This window comes from Podarcis cretensis, assembly GCF_951804945.1.
Source record: "Podarcis cretensis genome assembly, chromosome: 9".
Classification (NCBI taxonomy): Eukaryota; Metazoa; Chordata; class Lepidosauria; order Squamata; family Lacertidae; genus Podarcis; species Podarcis cretensis.
Window position 1 is genome coordinate 46,095,369 of NC_137178.1, and position 22,565 is coordinate 46,117,933.

The following is a 22,565-nucleotide window of genomic DNA, read 5'->3' on the forward strand; positions in this document are numbered from 1 at the left end:
AAACTATTCTCAGTTTCCCTACTGGTAGGAATACCTGTGATTCTCTCTCCCTATGTTGTGGTATATCCTGTGTTCTATTGTAGAATAAGAGTTCTTATTCTTTTTTTAAAAATAATTTTTATTAACTGGCCAATCACATCAAATTAAATCACATCATATAAATTCCGAATTACAAAGCCAAATTTTTAAATTTTGTTGGGGGAACCCATACTTCAAGATCCAAAAGGGAATTCAGATCATCTTCTTATTACTGAGTTAATGTCCAAATCAGTCCCAATCAGTCCAAACAAAGTTCATAATTCTATCCAGTCTTATCTTGGTGTTGCCACATCATATCTTGTTCGTATAATTTCTCTTTTTCCTTTACAATCTCTTCTGTTAGTCTCCTTAAGCCGATAGCAAGTGTAATAATCCTGTGTGGATTTCCCGTTCCTTCACTAAGTCCAGATGGTTTCCATATATCTCCTTCGTAGATAACACCACTTTGTCCATCATAAATTTTGGCATTTGTCGCTCTTAAGTCCCACCGAGGAGTTGATTCACGATATGTAAACAACTCTATTTCTCTCTTTCTCCTCCCAGACCCAAGAGCTCCCACAATGCCTCACAAAATGGCGAACGGCATTTTTTCCTGACTGCGTCACTCCAAAACTCTTAGCTTTCCAGCTTCATCTTGAAACATTGCTTTGGATCGAAAGTTTATCTCCACACAGCCTTAAATCCACAGCTTAAGTCCTTAATTTCTGACTCATTAGGGGAGGGGGATTCTTGTTAAATCACATAAAAAGGTAGAGGCAGGTTCCCCCCCCCTCCCCCCTCAGTCATTACCGTATCTTGACGTTCTTCTCGTATTTTATTGTTGTCTTGTTATCAGAGATCTCTTCTGTCAGCAGTATTTACTCCCCTTTTTCCTTGATGTATGTGCAATTAATCATGTCCAAATTATTTCTTTTAAAGAACATTGCAACCAGCGGCGCGAATCGGGGACGGCGTCGAGGAGTGCCGAAAATCCCACAGGAGGGCTTTGTGCCTAGTGCCCCCACCCCCACAAATTCGGGGGTGGTATAGGGCACAGCAGGCAAGGGCCGTCCCCCCCATAATCCTGGGGGGGTTAAGGAGGCTAATTACCCCCATCATAGCCTCCAAATTACCTCGTGTGGGTCGGAGAGATGTTATTGTCAGCCATCTTCCGATGCGCCACCTAGTCAGGTTTCCATGGCAACCAGCCTGGCAAGGCAGCCAGGCGTGGGACTGAGCAAGGCGGACGTGCTAAACGCGATGAAGAAGCTTATCAGCTGACAGCCAGTCTTGCAATGTTTGAGGACAGCTCTGAGAGAGACACTGAGCTCTGCTTTGTAATCGACTCAGCAGCTAATCGCAACTTGATTCCAGAGACCCCTGCTGTCGAGATGTGGAATTGCAAGGCAATTCCAGCTGGAAAAACTGTACTATTTGCAAATGGAGAAAAAAGAGATGTAACTAATGTTGCAAAAATCTTTCTTTCTGTTTTGCAGGAGGAGTTGGAGGTTTGCACTGTACCAGGGATGCATCACTGTCTTTTATCTGTGCCTTATTTGTTAAAAAAGGGGTTTAAGGTTTCTTTTGAGAATGCTGTCTGCACAATCTCCAAAGGAGGGAGGCAGCTTGTCAAAGTTAAAAAGTTGGGCAACCTGGTCCAGAAGAGTAAGGGGTTGGTTTTTGGCTACTGGGCTTTGGGATGTAAGCCAGAAAGAGCCAGTTCTTATTCTTATTCTTCAGTAAGCACGTGGGGCATTTTTCTGGATGTGTATCTGTGCACTTTAGAAATAATGTGAAGAAATGGGACAAATTTCTACTCAAAATCTATTGGAACCTTCAGTCTACTGGAATAAACTGGCTTAAAAATAATTTACTTCAAACTTCCTTGGAAGGGTTTCACACATCTCTGGCTCTGGTTAGTGCCTTGATAGGAATTCATGTGGGAACTCTGTGCATACTACCTTAAGGACCATGATAAAAGGAAGTCAGGTCTAAAGAACAAATAAATACATTCATTATCTGAAGTCTAGTATCTGAACACATTTGATAGTTGACAATATTTGAGAGGTGATCAACAACAGTGTGTATATTACAATGGTTTTCAGCTTTTCCACATGACCCCTTTTCTACATGAGCTGGCAAGTTAATTGATGCCTGCAACCTTGTGCACTTTCTGCTAGCTGCGCCCAAACCAGTCACTCTCATCTCTGCTTTGTAGCAGATCCCAGCTACCAAGGACAGCGTTTTAGTTTGGCTTGAGTTGTTGGGATCATATACAAGCCTGCTGCATTTACTTCAAGAAACTCTAACCCATCAAGAGCTCATTGAGTGCGCAGCCAATCCAGGCCCTAACAAGAGAAATGGCGCCCCATTTGCTTGTTTGGGGTGCCAGTTTGGCTAGAAGATCAGTTGAGCCTTGGGTCCAAAGTGAACTGTGAGAAACTGTGTTGAAATGTCCAGAGCAGTAGGCTACAGATTGGTGGCTGGGCAGCAGCCTATGCAACTGGTACAGCTCGAGGATAGAAGGTATGAATGTCCTGGCACTCAAAGGGAGCTACAGCATTGCATATAAGAGATTACTATCTGCTCCCCGTGGCGTAAGTACACCAATGCAGATTGCTAACCCCCATGATAGCAGTTCAATTAAGCTCTTGGGCTGTACTGCTGCCAGAACGCCAGATCAAGGTTGCAGTGTTACCAAGGATTTAATCTAACCAGCTAACTAAATTTTGGGCATAACTTGTACCATTTATCTAGCTCTCTAAAATGAAATCTTTTTTCCCCCATGAAGACGTGCTGCTACTATTATACACGACATATTGGCCTGCATTGATTTAAAATAGGTCAAGATGAGGTAATTCAGACTATTATTTCACCCAATAGGTTGGCAGATGAATCTTTAATGACAAAAGGCAGACAGTAAAGGTTGTGGAAGGTTAGACAGTAATCAAAAAAATGCATATTAAATCAGATGAATCCACTCAGGAACCTGCCAAGAAGTGCTTTTCCCTTTGTCTAATACTACTACAGGCACTCTTGCTCTTACAATCAATTCTAGCAGCCATTAAAAGAATTAGTATGGATAAATGAAGTCTCTAGCTCAAAGGTTATTTTGTTCTATCATCTTAAAGTGCTAGAAGCTGACTGGGTTTACAAAAATCAGCATATTTAACTATGGATAAATGAATGAATTTAAAGTCCCCTTCATACATGTTTCATAAATAACTTTCATAATATATAAATGCAAAGAGGAACCAAGTGCGGAATTTGTTTTCACATAAAGTAAATGCTACAATTTGTGGAGTTGGCATTTGAATATAATTTACTGATTGGAAGTAGAGTTTCTGGAAATGCTAATCAGCATATTTTCCTTCACCACTTTAATTTTCAGTGCAGAAGCTAATTGTATCCTTTGATACAATTGAATCAAAAGAGCAGGAATGAAAAATGTATTAAGATTTTATGCTAAAATATGCATCTAAAACACACAAAAAGGGGTTGTCTGAGCCAGAATCTGGGCAAACCTGCTCCTAATTAAGTGGTAATTGTATTTGTGCTCTACACTGCACCATTTCTGAAAGACAATAGCAAATGGCAAAGGGATAACATTACAAAATTTTCTCCAGTAAATGACATTTAAGTTGGAAGACTAACAAATAGTTTTTAAGCTGAAAATGGGGTCTTGGTGACTGTGATCCACAGAAAAGGCAAGAACAAATTAACAAAGAACCTCTGAATGATTTCAGAACTTGAACCATTGAACACATAACCTATTTATGTATTGTCTACTGTGTAGAATGCAAACTGAAATGTATACCTTATAACATACAAATGCAATAATCCTTCATTACTAATTAATTTTAATTTCACAATTTCAAACTCTTTTGCGTTCATCTTTAATCAGTATAGTAGCCAATTGCTTTTAAATTATTCCTTTAGCATAACTTACTGTTTTCCAGATCTGAAGCCACCTCCAGGGATGCCCAAACTTTTTTCAAAGAGGACCAGATTTGATGAAATGAACGTGTGTGAGGGCCGACCACAGTTGTTGAGCTTGTTGGAGTTTTTTGTGAGCTTTTTTAGGATTTGACCCCAATAATTCAACTGCCAGTTGCTCCCCATGTTACTTTGTACCCATGATAAACCTCAGCCTAGTCCTGTGTGTTTACAGTTTGTCTTTCATCCCCTGTTTCTGTTCCTATACTAGTTAGTAACATCTCTCTAGTGTTAAACAGTACACTCTGCTCGATTCGTCTTTACATTATGGTCAATGACCAGTATCTCTTCCCAACCTTCTTGTTACCCTCAGATTCCTAACTATCCACCCACTCCCCTGTTCTTTGAAATAATTCTAAACAGGGCCATAAGAAGGAGAAGAAAAGGGGAATGAGGTAGCTTTTAAGCAATGTCAGAAACCAATTGAAAATAAGTGGGATGGTCATTGGTCTGTCTGAAACTAACTGGGATAGCATTCAACTCCCCTTAAACATTGTTTCCAAGAATATTCTCTTTCCCTTCTTTCAAGTGCCCCACTTTATCTGATTATTTTCAGATAAAGTTCTGTCCCTCTCTACTATGGAGCAGAATGTTTTCATACAATGAACTTGATCAGCACATGGCAGCTATGTTTTATTAAAACAATTTTTGGTGGGAGGTTAAATCTAAAATAAGGTGATCAATTCCTTAATTTCATTTGTGGCCTGATCTTTTATTAAGAGATAAAACTTTTGTCAAAAGAAGTACATCTAATACTACATTTTTATAAACAGTATGCATTTTCTAGCCATCTGCTAACCTTTAAAAAAGTCTGATTTTAGGAATGCACCTTAAAATTTACAAATAAATGCAGTTTCATTTCTTCACTGCTTAACTAAGCAAATGGGTTTTATACTCCAGTTATTCCATGTTATGAGATAATTAATATAAATACTGCTGATATATCAGGGAACTACAGCTGCTTATTCCTACTGCTTGAAATTAATGTTGCATAGAGGCATTCCGTCCATGATTAATGTATCATAAAATTTAAAATGATTTCAATTAAATTATATATTCACGAGAGATCTAATCTTATTGTCTCCATACAATTGTCAAGGCAGCCCTCATGCAGTCATCAAGGCCAAAGAAGATTGTCAAGATTTACAACATGAGGAACTGTTGAACTAGGGAAGAAATGAGCCACTCCTTCACCAAGTATAGTTCCCTGCTTTACTTGCTTCTTTCATACACTGGCTTGAGTTTGTGTGAAATCTATTTCTAGAACTTCAACCCACATTTGACAGTAAGTTAGCTCTGCTTTGTATGATTCCACTCTGTCACACAGTGCTGTAATGTGTGCCAAGTGGGTGAGCAATTATGCAAAAGTGCTTGCAGTTCATAAAAAGTGGCTGAATAATAAAGAGAGATCCTGAGGGAAAGAATCAGCCTGGGCTGCAATGCAAAGTTCTGATAGGTGTGGACCCCAAATGTTGTGTACACACTGCCAACACTTTAAAAGGCATTCAGACATCAATCCCTTTCTTCATTTATCCCTTCCTCATCTTGCCATCTTAAGCACATCACTTCACCCAGCAAACCTAACTGATACTAAAGTGATATCCTCATCAAGGAGGCTAGAATCAGACTCTTAGCCTGCAAGACAAAGCTAGTCTGCAAAATAAAGCTACACATTTTGGTAATTCCTCTCATAGTAACAGAGAGTTTCTTCAGCAAATGATGCATTTTATAAGCTAATTTCATTTTCTCCAATGCTCCACTACTTGCTGTTTTTAACATATCTCTCTGTGACAAAACACATACAGTGGTACCTGAGGTTAAGTACTTAATTCGTTCCGGAGGTCCATTCTTAACCTGAAACTGTTCTTAACCTGAAGCACCACTTTAGCTAATGGAGCCTCCTGCTGCTGCCGCACCGCCGGAGCACGATTTTTGTTCTCATCCTGAAGCAAAGTTCTTAACCTGAAGCACTATTTCTGGGTTAGTGGAGTCTGTAAGCTGAAGCGTATGTAACCTGAAGCGTATGTAACCTGAAGTACCACTGTACTTAAGACAAAAATGGCAACCCCAGGTAACCGACCCCATTTGTGCACACACACCCCTTCATGAAGCCAAATTCCTTAGCCTCAGGTATTGCCTTTTGCATGGGTTTTACGCAAATGCCATATCTGCTGCTGAGGATCAACGACTTGCAACTTTGTCCACACCATATGGCCTGATTCTACACACATTTACTCAGGTCTCACTGGTATAAAGGGGATTTATGCTTAAGTGTAAATAAGAAGGAAGCTTTTAGTTAGACTCGGAATTTAAGACTATGTCCTCACACTGGAGTACTACTGCTTCAAGACCTACTCATTCATAAGCATCAGTTTCTCTGGAATGTCTGGATATCAGAATTCAGCAGGTCCATGTTTTCCTAAGCTGCACTGCATTATGGGATTTATAGTACTTATAGCAAACACATCACAAAGCATTATGGGATTTGTCAGGCTTTCAAATCTGGCTCACAAGGGAAGAAAGGGAGCCAAGCCACAACAACTCTCTGAAGTACAGTCATAGTTCTTGTAACATTTGCTTCAGGTTGCATCCTGCGGCGACCCGAAAGTACCAGAAAGGGTTACTAAAGGGTTTCGCCACTCGTGCATGCACAGACACACAAAATGACATCATGCGTATGCACAGAAGTGGCGAATTGCGACCCGTGTGTGCGCAGACACAGGTTGCGTTCTTTTCAGGTTGCGAACAGGGCTCCGGAACGGATCCTGTTCACAACCAGAGGTACCACTGTAGTAAAAGTCAACCACCTCATGCTATTGTAATGGTGTGTGTGTGTGTGTGTGTGTGTGTGTGTGTGTGTTGAACTGGACTAAATGTGCTCTTGGGAAATATATTCTATATTTGTGTGACTTTTCTGCAGAACAGGGAGACTGCTGAATTGTCGCCCTGGCCAGGTCTGTTAAGTATCTACAGAGGTACCTCAGGTTACATGCGCTTCAGGTTACATACGCTTCAGGTCAGAGAATCTGCTAACCCAGAAATAGTGCTTCAGGTTAAGAACTTTGCTTCAGGATGAGAACAGAAATCGTGCTCCGGCGGTGCGGCAGCAGCAGGAGGCCCTATTGGCTAAAGTGGTGCTTCAGGTTAAGAACAGTTTCAGGTTAAGTATGGACCTCCGGAACGAATTAAGTACTTAACCCAAGGTACCACTGTACTTTGTTATGTAAGCTGGGGCCAATGTCCTGTCACAGAAACTAAACAAATTGTGATTCTTCTGGAAGGGGGCATGCCTTTCTTTCCCCCATTCCTTAGATAAAGATGTTGCCATCAATATGTCTGTGTATGGAAGAGAACAAAAGACTGGCAGTCCTGAAACTGAGTCAGCAAGAAATAAGAGACCTGGCTTATTTTCTGTGATAAATCCAGTGCTAAAGCATTGTGGGTCCCCTAGAAGCCTAAATGAAGCAGAAGCTCTTGGGAGTGTTGTGAACGTCCATCTCATGCTTAGATTGTATACAGAGAATTTATGTGATGTAAGGTTTTATATCTTCCACAGAAAGAAACCCAAGGGAGATGTAGGATCCCTAAAACTTATCAATACTCAGGGTTTGGTAAAGCGTGTTCTCCCTAGCAGAGAGCACGTGTTGCGGTTGGGGAACAGGCCGCCCTCCCATGACTAGGCAAATTGTCAGCAACCCTGGCCTTAAGGGTTAATTGGGTTGCTGGGGGAATTTGATTGTTACCAATTTGGAGGAGGAGTCAGAAGCTATAAATAGATGTGCCGGACGTGGGGACGTCCTTCTTGGCCGTTTTTGCATCGGATCACCCGCCCTCCCTCCCTTTAATAGGGGGGTTTTTATTTAAGTTGATTGCTTGACCTTGCTATGCCTGTCATGGGGTCGTTCGCCTTGGAGCGGGGGCCTGGTAGGAATTTGGCCATTTGGCAGATTGGCTGGTGCCATTTGGTTTTTGCCTACTGCGTAGCAAATCGTCACAACTTGTAAGGTTGGCGGTTAGGCATTGGTTAATTGGTGCTTGGAGGGGTAAGTGCCTATCCCTCCAAATGATGCGGAAAGGGAATTCCGTTAAAGGAATCCAGGGGCTTGCCATTCTTTCGTCCTTGTCCGTGGAGCCAGACTTGGGCCGTGCAAGCCCCACCGGAACATGAGGGTGTGAAGCGAGGGTCTGGTTCCCAGCCTCACTTCTCATCCAATACTTGTTTCCCACGCTGGCTTCCGGTGGAGTCCGGAAGGACCAGCTCTGTCCTTGAGGGCCAGGACAGATAGTCATAACCAATGCCTAAGCAACCACTCACAATTTTTGTATTTTGAATAAAAAGTTGTGGCCAAAAACTATGCCAAAAACCTTAAACAAAATTGATGTGTGAAGTGTGAATTATTTGGGGGGTGGCACTGTGGATCTCAACACGCAATGGGTGGTAACACTATGCTCCATTTTCTAATGGCATTAATACCAGCAACCATTGCATAGACCGTGCCATTAATGTTTCCTCAAGAATTGTTAATTATAGTTTCATCCAAAACTGTATTCAGAATGCAGCTATTAATAATCATAAGATTGACAGTAAAACCATTATACTGCTTACATATTTGAAAACAAATTATTGGCTTCCCTGTTAAAACGTTTTTATATCAAGCCGTTTTAGTGTCACATTGACGAATAATTTTTCCATGGAAAACACACACACATGGACAATGAGCTGCTAGGCAGTAATCTATTCAGCCATAAATTTGCTTGTTATTCATAAAGTATGAAAGATATTTGAACTAACTGGATGTGTTGATTATCAGCTCCATTGCCTTTAGCTGAAAGGAACTGTCAAATGTCATCAACCGTGAGCCTCTTTTCCCATTGCATCTTAGACTAGCAACATCTATTTCCTCTAATAACTGCATCACTACTCTGTACTACTTACAAGATTCATGAAACTGAGACTGATTAAACTGTCAATGATGACATCAGCACTTTGTCAGGAAAAGTCTGAAAATAATCTGTCAGGAGCTGATGCCTGAAGAAATACATGTTTCAACTTTTTTCTGTAATATCCAAGTGTATTTTGATAATGCTGCTAAAGATATCCTCGATTTTTTTCATAATGTAGTGTTTTGCATTCTAATATGATAAAAATCATTTCTTGTTGCCTGTTATGCTAGCTTGTAAGTAATGCAGCAGCTATCATGCAAATAACTCCATACATTTTTTATGCACTGTGGCACAATGCCAATTGAATACAACTTTCATCTCCTTTATGAAAATAGTATGTAGAAAATCTCTAAAAAGCAAACCCACTACTATAGCAATGTTGCATCAACACCACTGCACAATTTTGTCATGTCTTGACCCCTTGACAAGTTAAAGGGATTTAGTGTCAGAAATGGGAAAACAGTACTTTAAATTTGACTCCAATGATAAGAATGCATAGACAACAGAGGCAAGCACAGAGGCAAGCAAACATGTAGGTAGTGAATAAGGAACTAGAAGAGTCTCATACACCTTGTCTATGAGTTTGACTGTACTACTAACTGCCATGGACATCTTAGTAATCATACACTGCTTGTACAGTTATACAGGAAGCACAATGAAACACAAAACCCATGCACCATCCTATGGTTACTTAAAAAAAAGAAAAAGATGACTTATTAAGATTGAAAGTCTTCCTCCCTCCCCCGGCCAACGCTCCTGGTTTGTTAGTACTGACAATATGGGGAGGAAAACTAAGCTAGCAAAGTAAGCTGCAGTTGAAAGAAAGAAACAAAAAAGAATACCACTTAAAAGGTACTTCCAAATAAATTGGTACTTTGCTGGGATTATTTTGAGATGGGGACGATTATTGGGATATAAAAGTCCACCAAACATTTGCATAGTCTTCAGCTTCCGCTTCTTCCCTCAACACATATAGGTGATGAGTTTTTCCATAAGCACAATATGTACTGCTGTGAAGACAATTCTCCTTTATTTAATAGCAGTATCTCATTATGAACAAGGGGAACTTATGTTTTAAGGCTCCCTCCAAACCAGGTAGTGAAAAGTCACGTGTGCAAGGGAAGAATGGAGCATGAGGGCACGTCACTTGTTCCTGGTTTGAGAAACCATGCCTTATTGGACAAAGGTCAATATCCAACTGTGTCATCGGAACAGACTTCTGTGAATCAGGACTTCCCTTGCCTGATAAAAGTCTGCTCCATGTGAATGGGTGCTCTTCCAGGGGAGATTCAGGGGACATTCCATCTCACCAGTGCATTCCACTGCAAAACAGTGGCTATCACCCACAGAACATATTTAAATGAAACATAACCTGATATAACCAGGAAGCTGTTTAACATCTGAATTCTCACTCAGTATTTTTAAGTATTTGTCTCTCTGGCCAGTTTATAGAACATTTAGTGTTATAAACACTGTCTTATGTTTGACAAAATGTTCAGTGAACCCTGACATGACTCTGGTAGTGAACAGGTAGGTTCATCACCAGCTGGCTGTGTATTCATGTGTAATCTTTAGCTCTGAGGCCAATTCTCATCCACCAGATAGCCTCTCATGACAAACTTCCTATCCTCAAAAAATGTATTTCTGAGTTTACTTGGAAAATATATATCAGCCAACAAAGAATATTGTATTCTCAGTAGCCCATTTGCCTTTGATCCTAGTGATTATCCTGATACACATTATTCTTTTTAACTTGTGGCAGCCATAGTACAGTGGACTCATGCTGTAAGAGATGATAGGGTGATGGCAAGAGGCATTTACACCATGCATTGCTATGCATTGCCTTAGGTTAGCCAGGGAATAGCACAAATGTCACAGCAATGACAGTCTTCCAGAATACTATGTGGTGAGTAAGATCATCCAGTATATTTAAGTGCCAGTCTAACCAGTCTAAGTACTGGTTGCTTATTACATTCTCCCCATCCCCGGATGCTTAGCACCCTAAACTGTATCATTGAATTAATTCTATCAATGTACAGGATTACTTGTATTAAAATAAAAGTTGTGTTGTTGTCTCCTCTCCTTCAGAGCAAAGGCTACTTGGGTTGTGAGATAGTTTGTAAATGAGAAGGAGCCAAACAAACAAATGGATTCAGACAACTATATCTGCTGTTCGGTAGAAAACTTTTCAAAGGCAGAAATGTTGTTGAAAAATCTGTCCTCTGCACTGCTCTTTTGAAGCTTTCTCATGTTGTATGTTTCCAGTGTTTTAACTGCTTCAAAAGAAAAGAATACAGAAAAATTATTCTGTTTCCTTTTTTGTTTCCAAGCTTTGTAAATTCAGCCTGGGCTTTGTTAAGAGGTGCATGCAGTTTCCCCATTTTTATTTGAAGAAAGGCTGCTTTTAGGAATAAAGTGAGCAAAACAGAATGAATTGTGACCTCTGGGATATCCTTTAAATACATTCCTCCTGAATTCTATAAGGATAACTACTAGGAATGATCAACACCTCCAACGGATAAGATAGGTGAAAATAATGAAATTTCCTGACAAACATAACAGGCACATAAACCTGCTTAAAAGCTTTCATCTGCCCCTAAATCCAGATAAGGGCTAATCCTGCTACAAAGGCAAAAGTATAAAAAGTCTCTAGCGTAATCTCAGAGAAGAACAAACTATTTTGGAAAAAGTTGTTATTTGGTTTTATGGCTGTAGCCTTGGCTTAGTATCCAAGTTAAACCTGACATTACTAGCAAAACAATTTTAAAAAACAAGGATTAACTGAACTATTAGGTTCTAGCTCTGAAGAGTCTTATAGAACAGAACTCCTGCTCAGTATTCCAGCCAGCCAGCCAGCCAGCCAGCCAGCCAGCCAGCCATGCCCTTAATCCAGGACACTCCAATCCATTTTCCTCCCTCCTCCAGTTTGGGATTTCAGATATTCAGCCAGGCAGCCATACCTGTAACCAGGATATGCAATTCCTTTCTCCCTCCCCCCCTCCCTCCCTCTACAGCAGTCAGTCAGTATTTCATGCCCTCTGAGCATGCTCAGCCCATATCCAGCTTGCCTGCCTCCATTCAAGAACAATTTTGTATACTTCTGCAAATCTTAGGGTTTCCTCAAGACTGTGTATGACTGCTGTCATTTTGGCTACATAATGATCTATGTTTGGAGAAAGAGCTTGCTACAAGTATATAGGATCTGAGACATTGACAGTGAAATATAGCAGTGGTTTGCCATAAAATTTAACACCGAAATCCAAAACCACAGAACCATATCTATTTAATCTCCACAGACCTACACTGACATCTATCTAAAGCAGCTGACCCCATCACTGCTGATTCTGACAAGGTGAGCAGGGGGTAGGCGGCTCCTGGGTTCAGGAAATAGTGTTTCTGCTGCTTTGGGTAGGATTTTATGGATATGTCTTTTGGGGGTTCCTCTTGATACTGCACTGGCACATGAGGTCCAGGAGGTGTCAGTGGCTTCAAGTGCCCTTTACCAGCTTCAAATGGGTTGCCAGCTGTGGTGATACCTTGGTAGTGATGGCTTAGGTATGGTGATCCCTGTACTGGTAGCTTTTTAGTTTGACTACATCTTCCAGTTGAGTTACAACTGGTCTGGACTTCAAAAAATGACCTGTAACCTCAAATTAGTACAGAACTTAGCTGCTAGAATTTTGATGGGCACATCCAAAGTTGTTCATATCACACATATTTCAAAAGATCTACATGGGTTGTCTATTCACTTCCAAACCTAATTTGAACTTTAAACTGGATTTAAAAATCCAAAAAGTCTTGGGATCTGAATATTTTATGGAGCATATTACACCAGGTTGTTCATGTCTTCAGTTCTTCTGCAGACATCCTGCAGACATGTGCTATTTTTTGTAAATATACATGTTTCTACAGGGAAGAAAGCCTTTTCTGCAGTGGCCTTGACTTTGAAATACTGATGAAGTATACAGACATTGCAAGCTTTTAGGGATCAGTGAAGTTTTTCATATTTGCCCAGGAATGTTATCATTTTAGATTATTTTGCTTTGTTTCAGTTTGCTCTTTAGTTGCTTGGGTTTTAATTTGTCTTTGTTTGGTATCTTGTTATGTTTATTTGTTGGCTTTATGTTGTATTTATATGTTGCAAATTAGTTTTTATTCCAACTTTTCTACACTGTCTGGCATATTTTGAAGAAGTGTGGTTTAACAAATATTTTAACTCAAGTTACCATTTACAGAGCTTTCAAACCACTTCAAGATCTTTCATCAGTATGCATCAGTCAATATATGGAAACAACAATAATAAACACAATAAACCAATTACACCATTTGCAGTTAAAGCAAACAGTTTTAATATTCTATAATTTATTTAAGATTCCAGTTATATGAAATACTGCACCTCAAAAAAATTTACAGAGCTAGCTAAGTATATCATGGGACCAGAAAGGTTGGAACAATTTCTCTGTGAGCAAAGGCTACATTGTTTGGGGCATTTGAGTTTAGAGAGAAAAAAAGACATGCAAGAAGGTACCCTGACAGAGGTTTATATAATTATGTGTGGTTATTTATAGAAAAAATGAATAGACTTTTGTTGTTGTTCCTTTCTCATAATCTTAGAACTCAGGGTCATCTACGTAAGCAAAATGCTGAAAAACTCAGGACATACATACAAAAGAAAATACTTCTTCACATAGGACATAGTAAAACAATGGGATCACGACCACAGCATGTGGTGGTGGACACAAACAAGATAGTTTTAAAAGAGAAGAAGAAGAGTTTGGATTTGATATCCCGCTTTATCACTACCCTAGGGAGTCTCAAAGTGGCTAACATTCTCCTTTCCCTTCCTCCCCCACAACAAACACTCTGTGGGGTGAGTGGGGCTGAGAGACTTCAAAGAACTGTGACTAGCCCAAGGTCACCCAGCAGCTGCATGTGGAGGAGCGGAGACGCGAACCCGGTTCCCCAGATTATGAGTCTATTGCTCTTAACCACTATACCACACTGGCTCTCATAAGAGGATCATAAAAATTCATGGATCATACGGAATAAGAAAAAACAAAACATGACGCCATTACACTTTCAATGTATAGCAATCTTGGGCATGAATGGGAAACAACATTTGTATACAGATGTACTGTAATAATAAAACTATTATTGCATAATCAATTTAATTTTATATATCATATTACATTTCTTCTATTTAAAACAATAATGATATAAATTTTAAAAATAGGTATTGCTAAAATGATTGTCCCAGTATCTTAATAAAATTATATGTTTGATGTAAGAATCACAAAGCCAATAAAAGTGCTAATTAAAACAATAGCACTCTCCATTACAGAATTATCATGCAGAAAATGAGATACAGGGTAGTTAAGCTACTAAGAAATAAGAAATTGTTAATTACTACTATAGTCCAGAATCTGATTATCAAGATCATAAAACATAGAAGTGGGATGCTGTGAAAAGCTATAATTTAAAAATAGAGTAATGGAATGAATACATTAGAAGCCACCAGTCCTGAACAAAACCTCATGTGCAGTTTGCATTGGTACAAAGTCACAGTGCCAAACACCTTTTGTCCCCGATATTAAAAATGAAGTACAATATAAAAATAAAAACCTGCAGACTACTTGAAAACAGGAAAATGTAATGAATTGTATTACGGAATACAAATTACTTTATGTACCAAAAATTGACACAAACACAATATCTATTGTTAATATTATATGTATTTTATATTCTGCTAGTATTAATAATAATTACTAATAACAATAAAACATACTTAAATGTAAAACATTTATTCTCACCAATGCAAGAAGACTCCCAGACAATACAATGGGACACAACTGAACTTGATCAACATAAATTGAGATTGAACAAAAGTTTGTAGGCAAGGGGTGGGGGGAACCTGCAGCGCTCTGCTTAATTTCATGTGGTGACATGGAGCAAAAAGTGCAGGGGTGGGGGGAGAGAGTGGGATTAATGCTGTGGGAATGCAACCCCAGGAAGGGAAGAAGGGTTCCTCACCCTTGTTGGATGCTAAAGAAAAGGTATGCTTCACAGCTGCATTGTGTAGTAGATAGATGATAAATCATAATTTCAAATCTGCTACACATTGCAACATTCCTGAACTAATAGTTTACAATGAGCCTTGTAAGGGCCCAATTTGAATTAAATGTCAGAATTCATTTGTCTATATAGTATTAACGCCACATAAATGATGCCGATAGGTGCACTGGGATTGCAAAGGTCTGGCTCTCTCTGTGGAAGTTTCACACTGACCTAGTTTTGTTGTTGTTGTTGTTGTTGTTTTTTAACTGGTTTGATCGAACCAGAAATTCACCTTTTAAACTTGGACTGACACAGCAGTCTATAATCTTTTTTAAAAATAGAACTTTATTGAACAATCAGCATCGACCTACACAACCATACAAAATAATACAATATATACAAACTATATACCGTATTTTTCGTCCCATAGGACGCACCTAGTTTTTGGGGGGGAAATAAAGGAATTTTTCCCCCTTTATTTCCCCCCAATAAACCAGGTCGGGTAAACCGAACCAGGTCGAGGAACAGGGGGATGGCGGCGCTGCGCCTCCCTGCTGTCCCCCGAGCTTGTGGGGCTGGCTGATGACTGTTTGGCACGTGGGGCGCTCTGCTTCAGGTTGCCCTACGCGCTGGGTGGGCGGCAGGCTGCTATCCGCAGCGTGGGGAGCCCTGCGGAGAACTCTTGCAGGGCTCCCCACGCTGCATATATCTGCCCGGCGCGAGGGGCGCTCTGCTTCAGGGTGCTCTTCGCGCTGGGCGGCAGGCTGCTATCCGCAGCGTGGGGAGCCCTGCGGGGAACTCCTGCAGGGCTCCCCACACTGCGGATGTCTGCCCAGCATGAGGGGCACTCTGCTTCAGGGTGCCCCTCGCACCGGGCAGCAGGCTGCTATCCGCAGCCTAGATAGTCCTGCGGGAGCTCCCACAGGGCTGCCTAGGCTGCGGATGTGTTCCTTCAGCGAAAGCCTGCAATCGCCCCATAGGATGCACCCAGATTTCCCCTGCATTTTTGGAGGGGGAAAAGTGCGTCCTATAGGGCGAAAAATACGGTACACATACACATACCTTACAGAAAAAGAAGAAAAAAGAAGAAAAAAAGCACAGAGTAAAAGAGAAAAGATGGAATAAATAAAATAGACTTCCGATTACTCTCATTGTACTATTTCTTATTTTGTTATTTTACCCACCGTGCCCTATTATTATTATTGCTTTCCCAATTCTTTTCAAGATGTTCTATCACCAGTATTTTACAAAAATCATTCAAGATCTGCCAGGAGATTTTTGTTATCACAATGATTTTTCAACTACTTTTAAAATATTGTCCATTCTTTATTCACCTTCTGCATCAAATATCCTCTGACCTTCCCTGTCATTTTTGCCAGTTGTATGTATTCTATCATTTTTACCTGCTAATTGGTCCATAATCTGAAACTGATTCCTACACTGAACTTCTGCTGAAAGCTAAGCAACACGTTTAGATTTTAAACTGACTTTTCCTCTAGCTAGTTCTGTACTATGTGGAACTGTATTTTAGACTTTTAGGTGTATGTGTTTTTTAACTCCTCCTGTCAACATGGGGTGCAATCTAGGTTTCTGGTTGGATGGTTTATTAGCTTCTTAAGATTGCCCTGCTAGGGTAGAGCTGGAAACATGTTTCTACATATTTATCATCCCTAGGATTCAGCTTCTGAGCTGCACCTTTTCAAGGGTTTAGCCCCAAAATATGGGAAGCCCCTGTCCCACAGTACATGACAACAGGCTTAGAAGTCCCTATCCATGTAATTATATTCTAAATTTGTAAGAGCCAACATCAAATGTTTTAAGTTCATATAACCATATACCGTATTTTTCGCTCTATAAGATGCACTTTTCCCCTCCTAAAAAGTAAGGGGAGATGTGTGTGCATCTTATGGAGCGAATGCAGGTTGCACAGCTATCGTTGAAGCCAGGAGAGCAAAAGGGACCAGTGCGCAGTGAAGCCTTTTCAGGGCAAAGGGAGGAACGCTCCCCCTGCTCTGAAGAGGGTTGGCACAACTATCCCAGAAGCCAGAACAGAAGAGGTATCACTGCTTTGCTGCGCAGCCATCCCTCTTGCTGTTCTGACTTCGCTTCGCTAGGGAGGCGCTGCGCAGCTTTCCCTCTCTGCGCAGCGCCCCTTCAGCAAAGCGGGAGGAGAAATAGAAGGGGCCCCGTTTCTCCTCCCGCTTCACTGAAGGGGTGCTGCACAGAGAGGGAGAGCTGCACAGAGCTCCTTCAGCGAAGCGGGTGGAGAAACGGAGCCCCTTCCATTTCTCCTCCCGCTTTGCTGGAGAGGCGCTGTGCAGAGAGGGAGAGAATTTTTTCTCTCTTGTTCTCCTCCTCTAAAACCAGGTGTGTCTTATGGTCGGGTGCGTCTTATAGAGCGAAGAATACGGTAGCTGCCCTGACAAGACTGTTTATTTGTGAGAAAATAAACAGGGAGGAATGCAGCTCATTTCAGGATAAAGTTTTTTTTTTTAACTCTCTTTCTTTTGAGCAAATTATCAGCTATTTATCTCTAACCATTTCTTTACAAATGACAAGAAGACTCCAGTTAATTGTAAAGGTTAATGTGGCATAAGGCTGTGGAACAGGTTGGACACATTTTCAGAAGTAATTCTACTATAATTAGAGCTGTCACATTTATTGAGCAAAGCTGAACAGCCAGCAGAGACAAGGTTTGCATCATCCTTCACGTTTCTTTTTCTCTCAGATATTCTGAAAAAGAAAGAAACTAGAAAAAGCAGCAGTTTAGAAAAAGGATATAACATCTTAGCAAAGCAAACACATTGCTAAACATACATCTTACAGTTCCGATCCCTTTGCAAAACTGTTTAAAAACTACTGTGAAGTGAGCAACAAATACTGTAATCAATTAAATTCTGCCTTTGCTTGAACATTGGTTTTCTGTTTTAGGTATATAGTAGCAGAATGCTTCATTTAAAAGGTTTTTGTTTTAAAAAGGAACTGTCAATCTAGAAAACCACAACTTATATGGAATTGTACACATAAATATAATTGCTCCCTTGCTCCTTTTAAGGCAACATTACAATGTCTGTACTTAGGAAATTAGGAAAATATTAGGATATTAGGAAAAAACCAGTGACTACCAGCTATACAGCAAAACGTCTTTTCAACCAATAAGGAGCATGCATTCTCCACCCCCACCCCACTTCAATAAACCAAAGCCTAGAAGATGGAGAGAATTTCAGTACACTAAACATGCACAAGCTGAAGGTGATGGTGCCTGTCAGGTTCTAAAAACTCTTAATGAAACATTGGCCCTATCCCAGATTTGATCCAGGGTTGGATCCGGGTCAGGCAATGCCTGGGTAAGCTGGATCAGAGGGGTGTTTTTGTGTGTCACAGTCTTAACTATTACACAATAGCCCAGGTATGTTTCTTTTACATTGTATATATAAAAGAAGGAATTTCCATGCAATTTAAGGAACAAATATATCTGCATAAATATGAGTGTTAACAACATAAATTAGACAAACAGGAAGTAAAATCTTCAATGAATACAGTCAGTGTCGTACACATAAAAGGTTAAGATGGTGATTAAGATACCACTTTGGATAATAAAATTAAACTACAAACTGGGGGACTGACATTACAAGCTCCAGCATGTATATTGGTTTGTATTTTTCAGACTGCACTGCTGACCTACTCAACATAGGTTTCAGCCAGAGGTCGACAAATTTTGTCTGAGCTTGAAAGCCAACAATTATTTCTTCTAGTCATTTTGAGTATAATAAAAATGTTCCCTTTCCAGTGAGGAAGTACAGCCTACTCTGCCACATAGAAATAGGCACTTACAGAACAGATGGCATCAGTCCCTATACTCATCACTGCATACCCCCAACTTTCTAGCCTTCAATGGTACCCATACTTTCCTAGCAAGAATTCTACGTTCCGGAATATTCACACTTGCAGGATGTACATGGAATGATCTACAAATTAGAGCAAAACCCAAAATGGTGGTACAGTTGAACCTTGGTTGCAGAGCACCTTGGAACTTGTACATTTCAGCTCCCAAATGATCGAAAAATGGAAGGGAGTGTTCTGGTTTTTGAATGATTTACAGAAGCCAAACATCTGGCGTGGCTTCTGATTGGCTGCAGGAGCTTCCTACAGCCAATCAGAAGCCACACTTTGCTTTCCAAACGTTTTGGAAGTCAAACAAACTTCCAGAATGGATTCTGTTCAACTTCCAAGGTACAACTGTATATAGAGTGCAGCTAGTTATCTATTGCATGCCCTGAACCCCCGCTGGGATAGCCTGAATATACAAGCACAAACTGAGTTACTACTAAATATTGTTAAACTGTACCCTCCAAAATGGCTATGGTGCAGGCCAAAGAAGAAGAAGATTTCATATTGTATGGGTGATTAGCATGGAGGCTGATAGATAAGTGAAATGTCCAAACCCAGTCACTAAGCGCACGATAGAAATTTTTTATTTCAATTGCAATTTTTAAAGGAATAATAATAATCTCTGGGCAGCTCCCAACAGAATATTAAAAACATCAAACATTAAAACATCAAATATTAAAAACTTCCGTAAATAGGGCTGTCTTCAGATGTCTTCTAAAAGTCAGATAGTTGTTTATTTCCTTGACATCTGAAGGAATATCAAAGTGTGCTGAAATTCTTTAAAAAGCTCTATTTTAGAGCCAGTTGACAATGAAGCTCAGCTCTACAGTTCATGTAAGTAATTGTGCAGAGAATTGTCTACAAGTACTGTCTCCCAGAGCACTATTTCCCCAATCCTCAAAGTATGGCTAATTAGTAGAACAAACATCATCAGAAGCCTCAATCACAGATCTCCTATATCAAATCTGAATACAAAACCCCTGGAGTGTTCGGGTTTGGTCTTTATAAACATGTCCAGTTTTATGTCAAACCCAGTGTTAGCAGAAAGGTATGCAAAATCATTAAAGAAACAGCGGTGTACTATCATGTATTTTTTGTAAATTACCTTAAAACAAAGAGTCACAATGCTTTTCCACATGCATGGGTATAAGTGAAGAAATCATCATTGACAGACCTAATATAAGTGCCAGTACTTACCCCTTCTATTATTTCTGCCTTCACTTGTGGATTTATCTGAAGGGCAAGGGCAATGTCCTTCGCATTTCACTGAGATCTGTTTTCCTAAGACGCAGGCTTGATATTCTAGTTTGCACTGCAATAGAGAGAGAATGACAATCTTCAGTATAAGCATCATTTACATTTTTTGTAAATTCTAGTCCATTAAGTATTTTGAAAGAGATTAGGGTTACCCGTTTTGTCACTTTCTATTTGTGATTACAAAGGACTACAAAAGCCACCCATCCTAAAATGTTGTAGGATCACACTCTGAATGGATAGCGTTGATAAGTGCTGTAATTCATTAAAAGCCATGATGTAGAAAAATAGGACATCTTTACAAAAGCAGGTGTGCAGAACCTGTGACCCTCTATGTTGCTGAACCTCAATTCTCATCATCCCTATTGGGCAACGTTGACTGGGGCTGATGAGATTTGGGAGTCTAGCAATATCTGGAAGACCACAGATTCCCCATCTCGGTGCTAAAAAATATGTGCCTTTGACTAAAGAGGACTCCGCAGCCTTAGTAACTAATTTTTTTACAAAACAAAGAATGGCTGATGCCACACTGGACCGTGCGTATGAACCCTGTTTGTATTTGCTTTGGTATATTTCTTGCCACTCTTCAGCTGACTTGATTGTTTTCTACTATGATCCCATAGTATGCATTTAAATAGTTCTTTCTAGCACCCACAAGTGCCACACATGCGTAATCTCAATTATTCCTACAATAACCCTGTAAGGCAAATCAGCAATAGCCTATACTGCAGATGGGGTTGGGGGCTCAGAAGGTGTAGTTTGCCTAAGGTCACTGAATAGGTTCATGGCAGAGCTAAGAATTAAATCTGAAACTGTTAGTTTACAGCTTACTTTCTTAGCTACAAGAAAGGGGAAAGTTGAGGAAACAAGGTGGTCAGAAAGCATTCTTATCCTGTCATTCGGCATTAGTGTGTTCTAAACTGTGATGCATTTGAGAACTCTTTCATTTCCAGGCTAATGTTAACAGTTAAAAGCATATTGTATATGTTAAGTATATTGGATAATATCTAATTGTGAATGTTTGTGAGCAGAACAGATTTGTGCAACAAGGCTTCTCCTCCTTCCCTTTGCAACCCCCTGTATATTCCCCCAAATCTGCTTTAAATGGTTGGGAGATGTCAGGGAACTGGGGGCAGAGAAGGGGGGAACGATGGGGAAATACAGAGATAAGCCTCCGATCGTAAGTAGTTGCACCTCATCAGAGGGGGAGGATGATGAAGGGTTGTCAGGAAGCAATGAATCAGGGAGGAGGGAGCAATTTCCGGGGCTTAGCTCTTCATGTAACAGAGGAAGGAAAAGGGGAGGGCTCCGGAAGTGGTTATGCTGGAGAAAATGAAAGGAACAGGCAGTCTCTGCAACTGATACCGAAAGAGCCGGACATGCGCTGAGAGCTCTGTGTGTAAATAGGAGAATGGACCTAATAAAACCTGTACCCACCAATCATCCTTGACAGGAGATGATCCAGAAAATATTTTAGTGAGCATGCAGTACTACATGGAGAGTAGAGGAATGAGAAATCTGCTTGGAAATGTTAAATTTTTATTTTTTAAGGTTTTTTTCAAAGATTATTTTAGATTTAGGGGGAAATGTATAGCAATTTTTTTTCATCTGCTCTCTATATTGCAGTCGATTCAGGTTGTTGAATTTATCTTATGGAATATAGTGATAAAATTTATGTTACTTTCTTCCTCCTCACTCTACATGTTTTTTTTAATAAATAATTTGTTTAAAATGTCTTCTGGTACCATAAGAGATGCATTGTAATTTGACTTTTTGATGCATTCTCTTTTCTTAAACAACATCCACTGATTGCATTGCTAATTCATCAAGTTCAATTTACTCAATTATCCAAGGTTGAAATATTTATAAAGTTATAAGTGAACTAAAATATCACATAAAGGGCATGCTCATTAGTATTTAATTGTGAGGAAAATGCAAAACAACACACATAATCAGACACACTACTTTTTGCTGCTTTGAAAAAGAAAAGGTTAGCAAATTGTTTTACTTGGGTTAAAAACTAAAATAGTCATGTATGTACTCCTTTACTTTTCACACTGCAATATTTCACTCTAGAGTTATTTTATTAAACACTGACATGATTAATCCACTCACAAATGGGATAGATGCAATTACAGTGAAATACCTTTCATGTCTTCTTGGAAGAAAGCTTAAAAGTTCAATTGGACTTTTCCCCAAGAAAATGTGCATAGGACTGCAGCCATTGAAAACGTGCACAAAAATTTGGTTTAGCCCTTTGCCAATGGATTATACAGCCACTAAAACAAATATGCTATGGGTAGAGGTAGACTCAAAATCTACCACTACCCATAGACTCAAACTCTCTAAACTACAAAGTTTCAGTGGCCATTTGAAGAATTCCCATTAAAACCAGTGGAGACATATGT

General features: G+C 39.9%; 1 protein-coding gene across 2 annotated transcripts in view; it reads right to left on the reverse strand.

The window, feature by feature from the left end:
* SPOCK3 (SPARC (osteonectin), cwcv and kazal like domains proteoglycan 3) overlaps positions 1-22,565 on the reverse strand; it is a 115,706-nt gene that overhangs the window by 15,443 nt on the left and 77,698 nt on the right. For both annotated transcript variants that reach the window (XM_079991422.1, XM_079991423.1), the window contains one exon: positions 20,101-20,215. In XM_079991422.1, the coding sequence (XP_079847548.1) occupies positions 20,101-20,215 (115 nt within the window). The remainder of the gene's footprint in view (positions 1-20,100; positions 20,216-22,565) is intronic.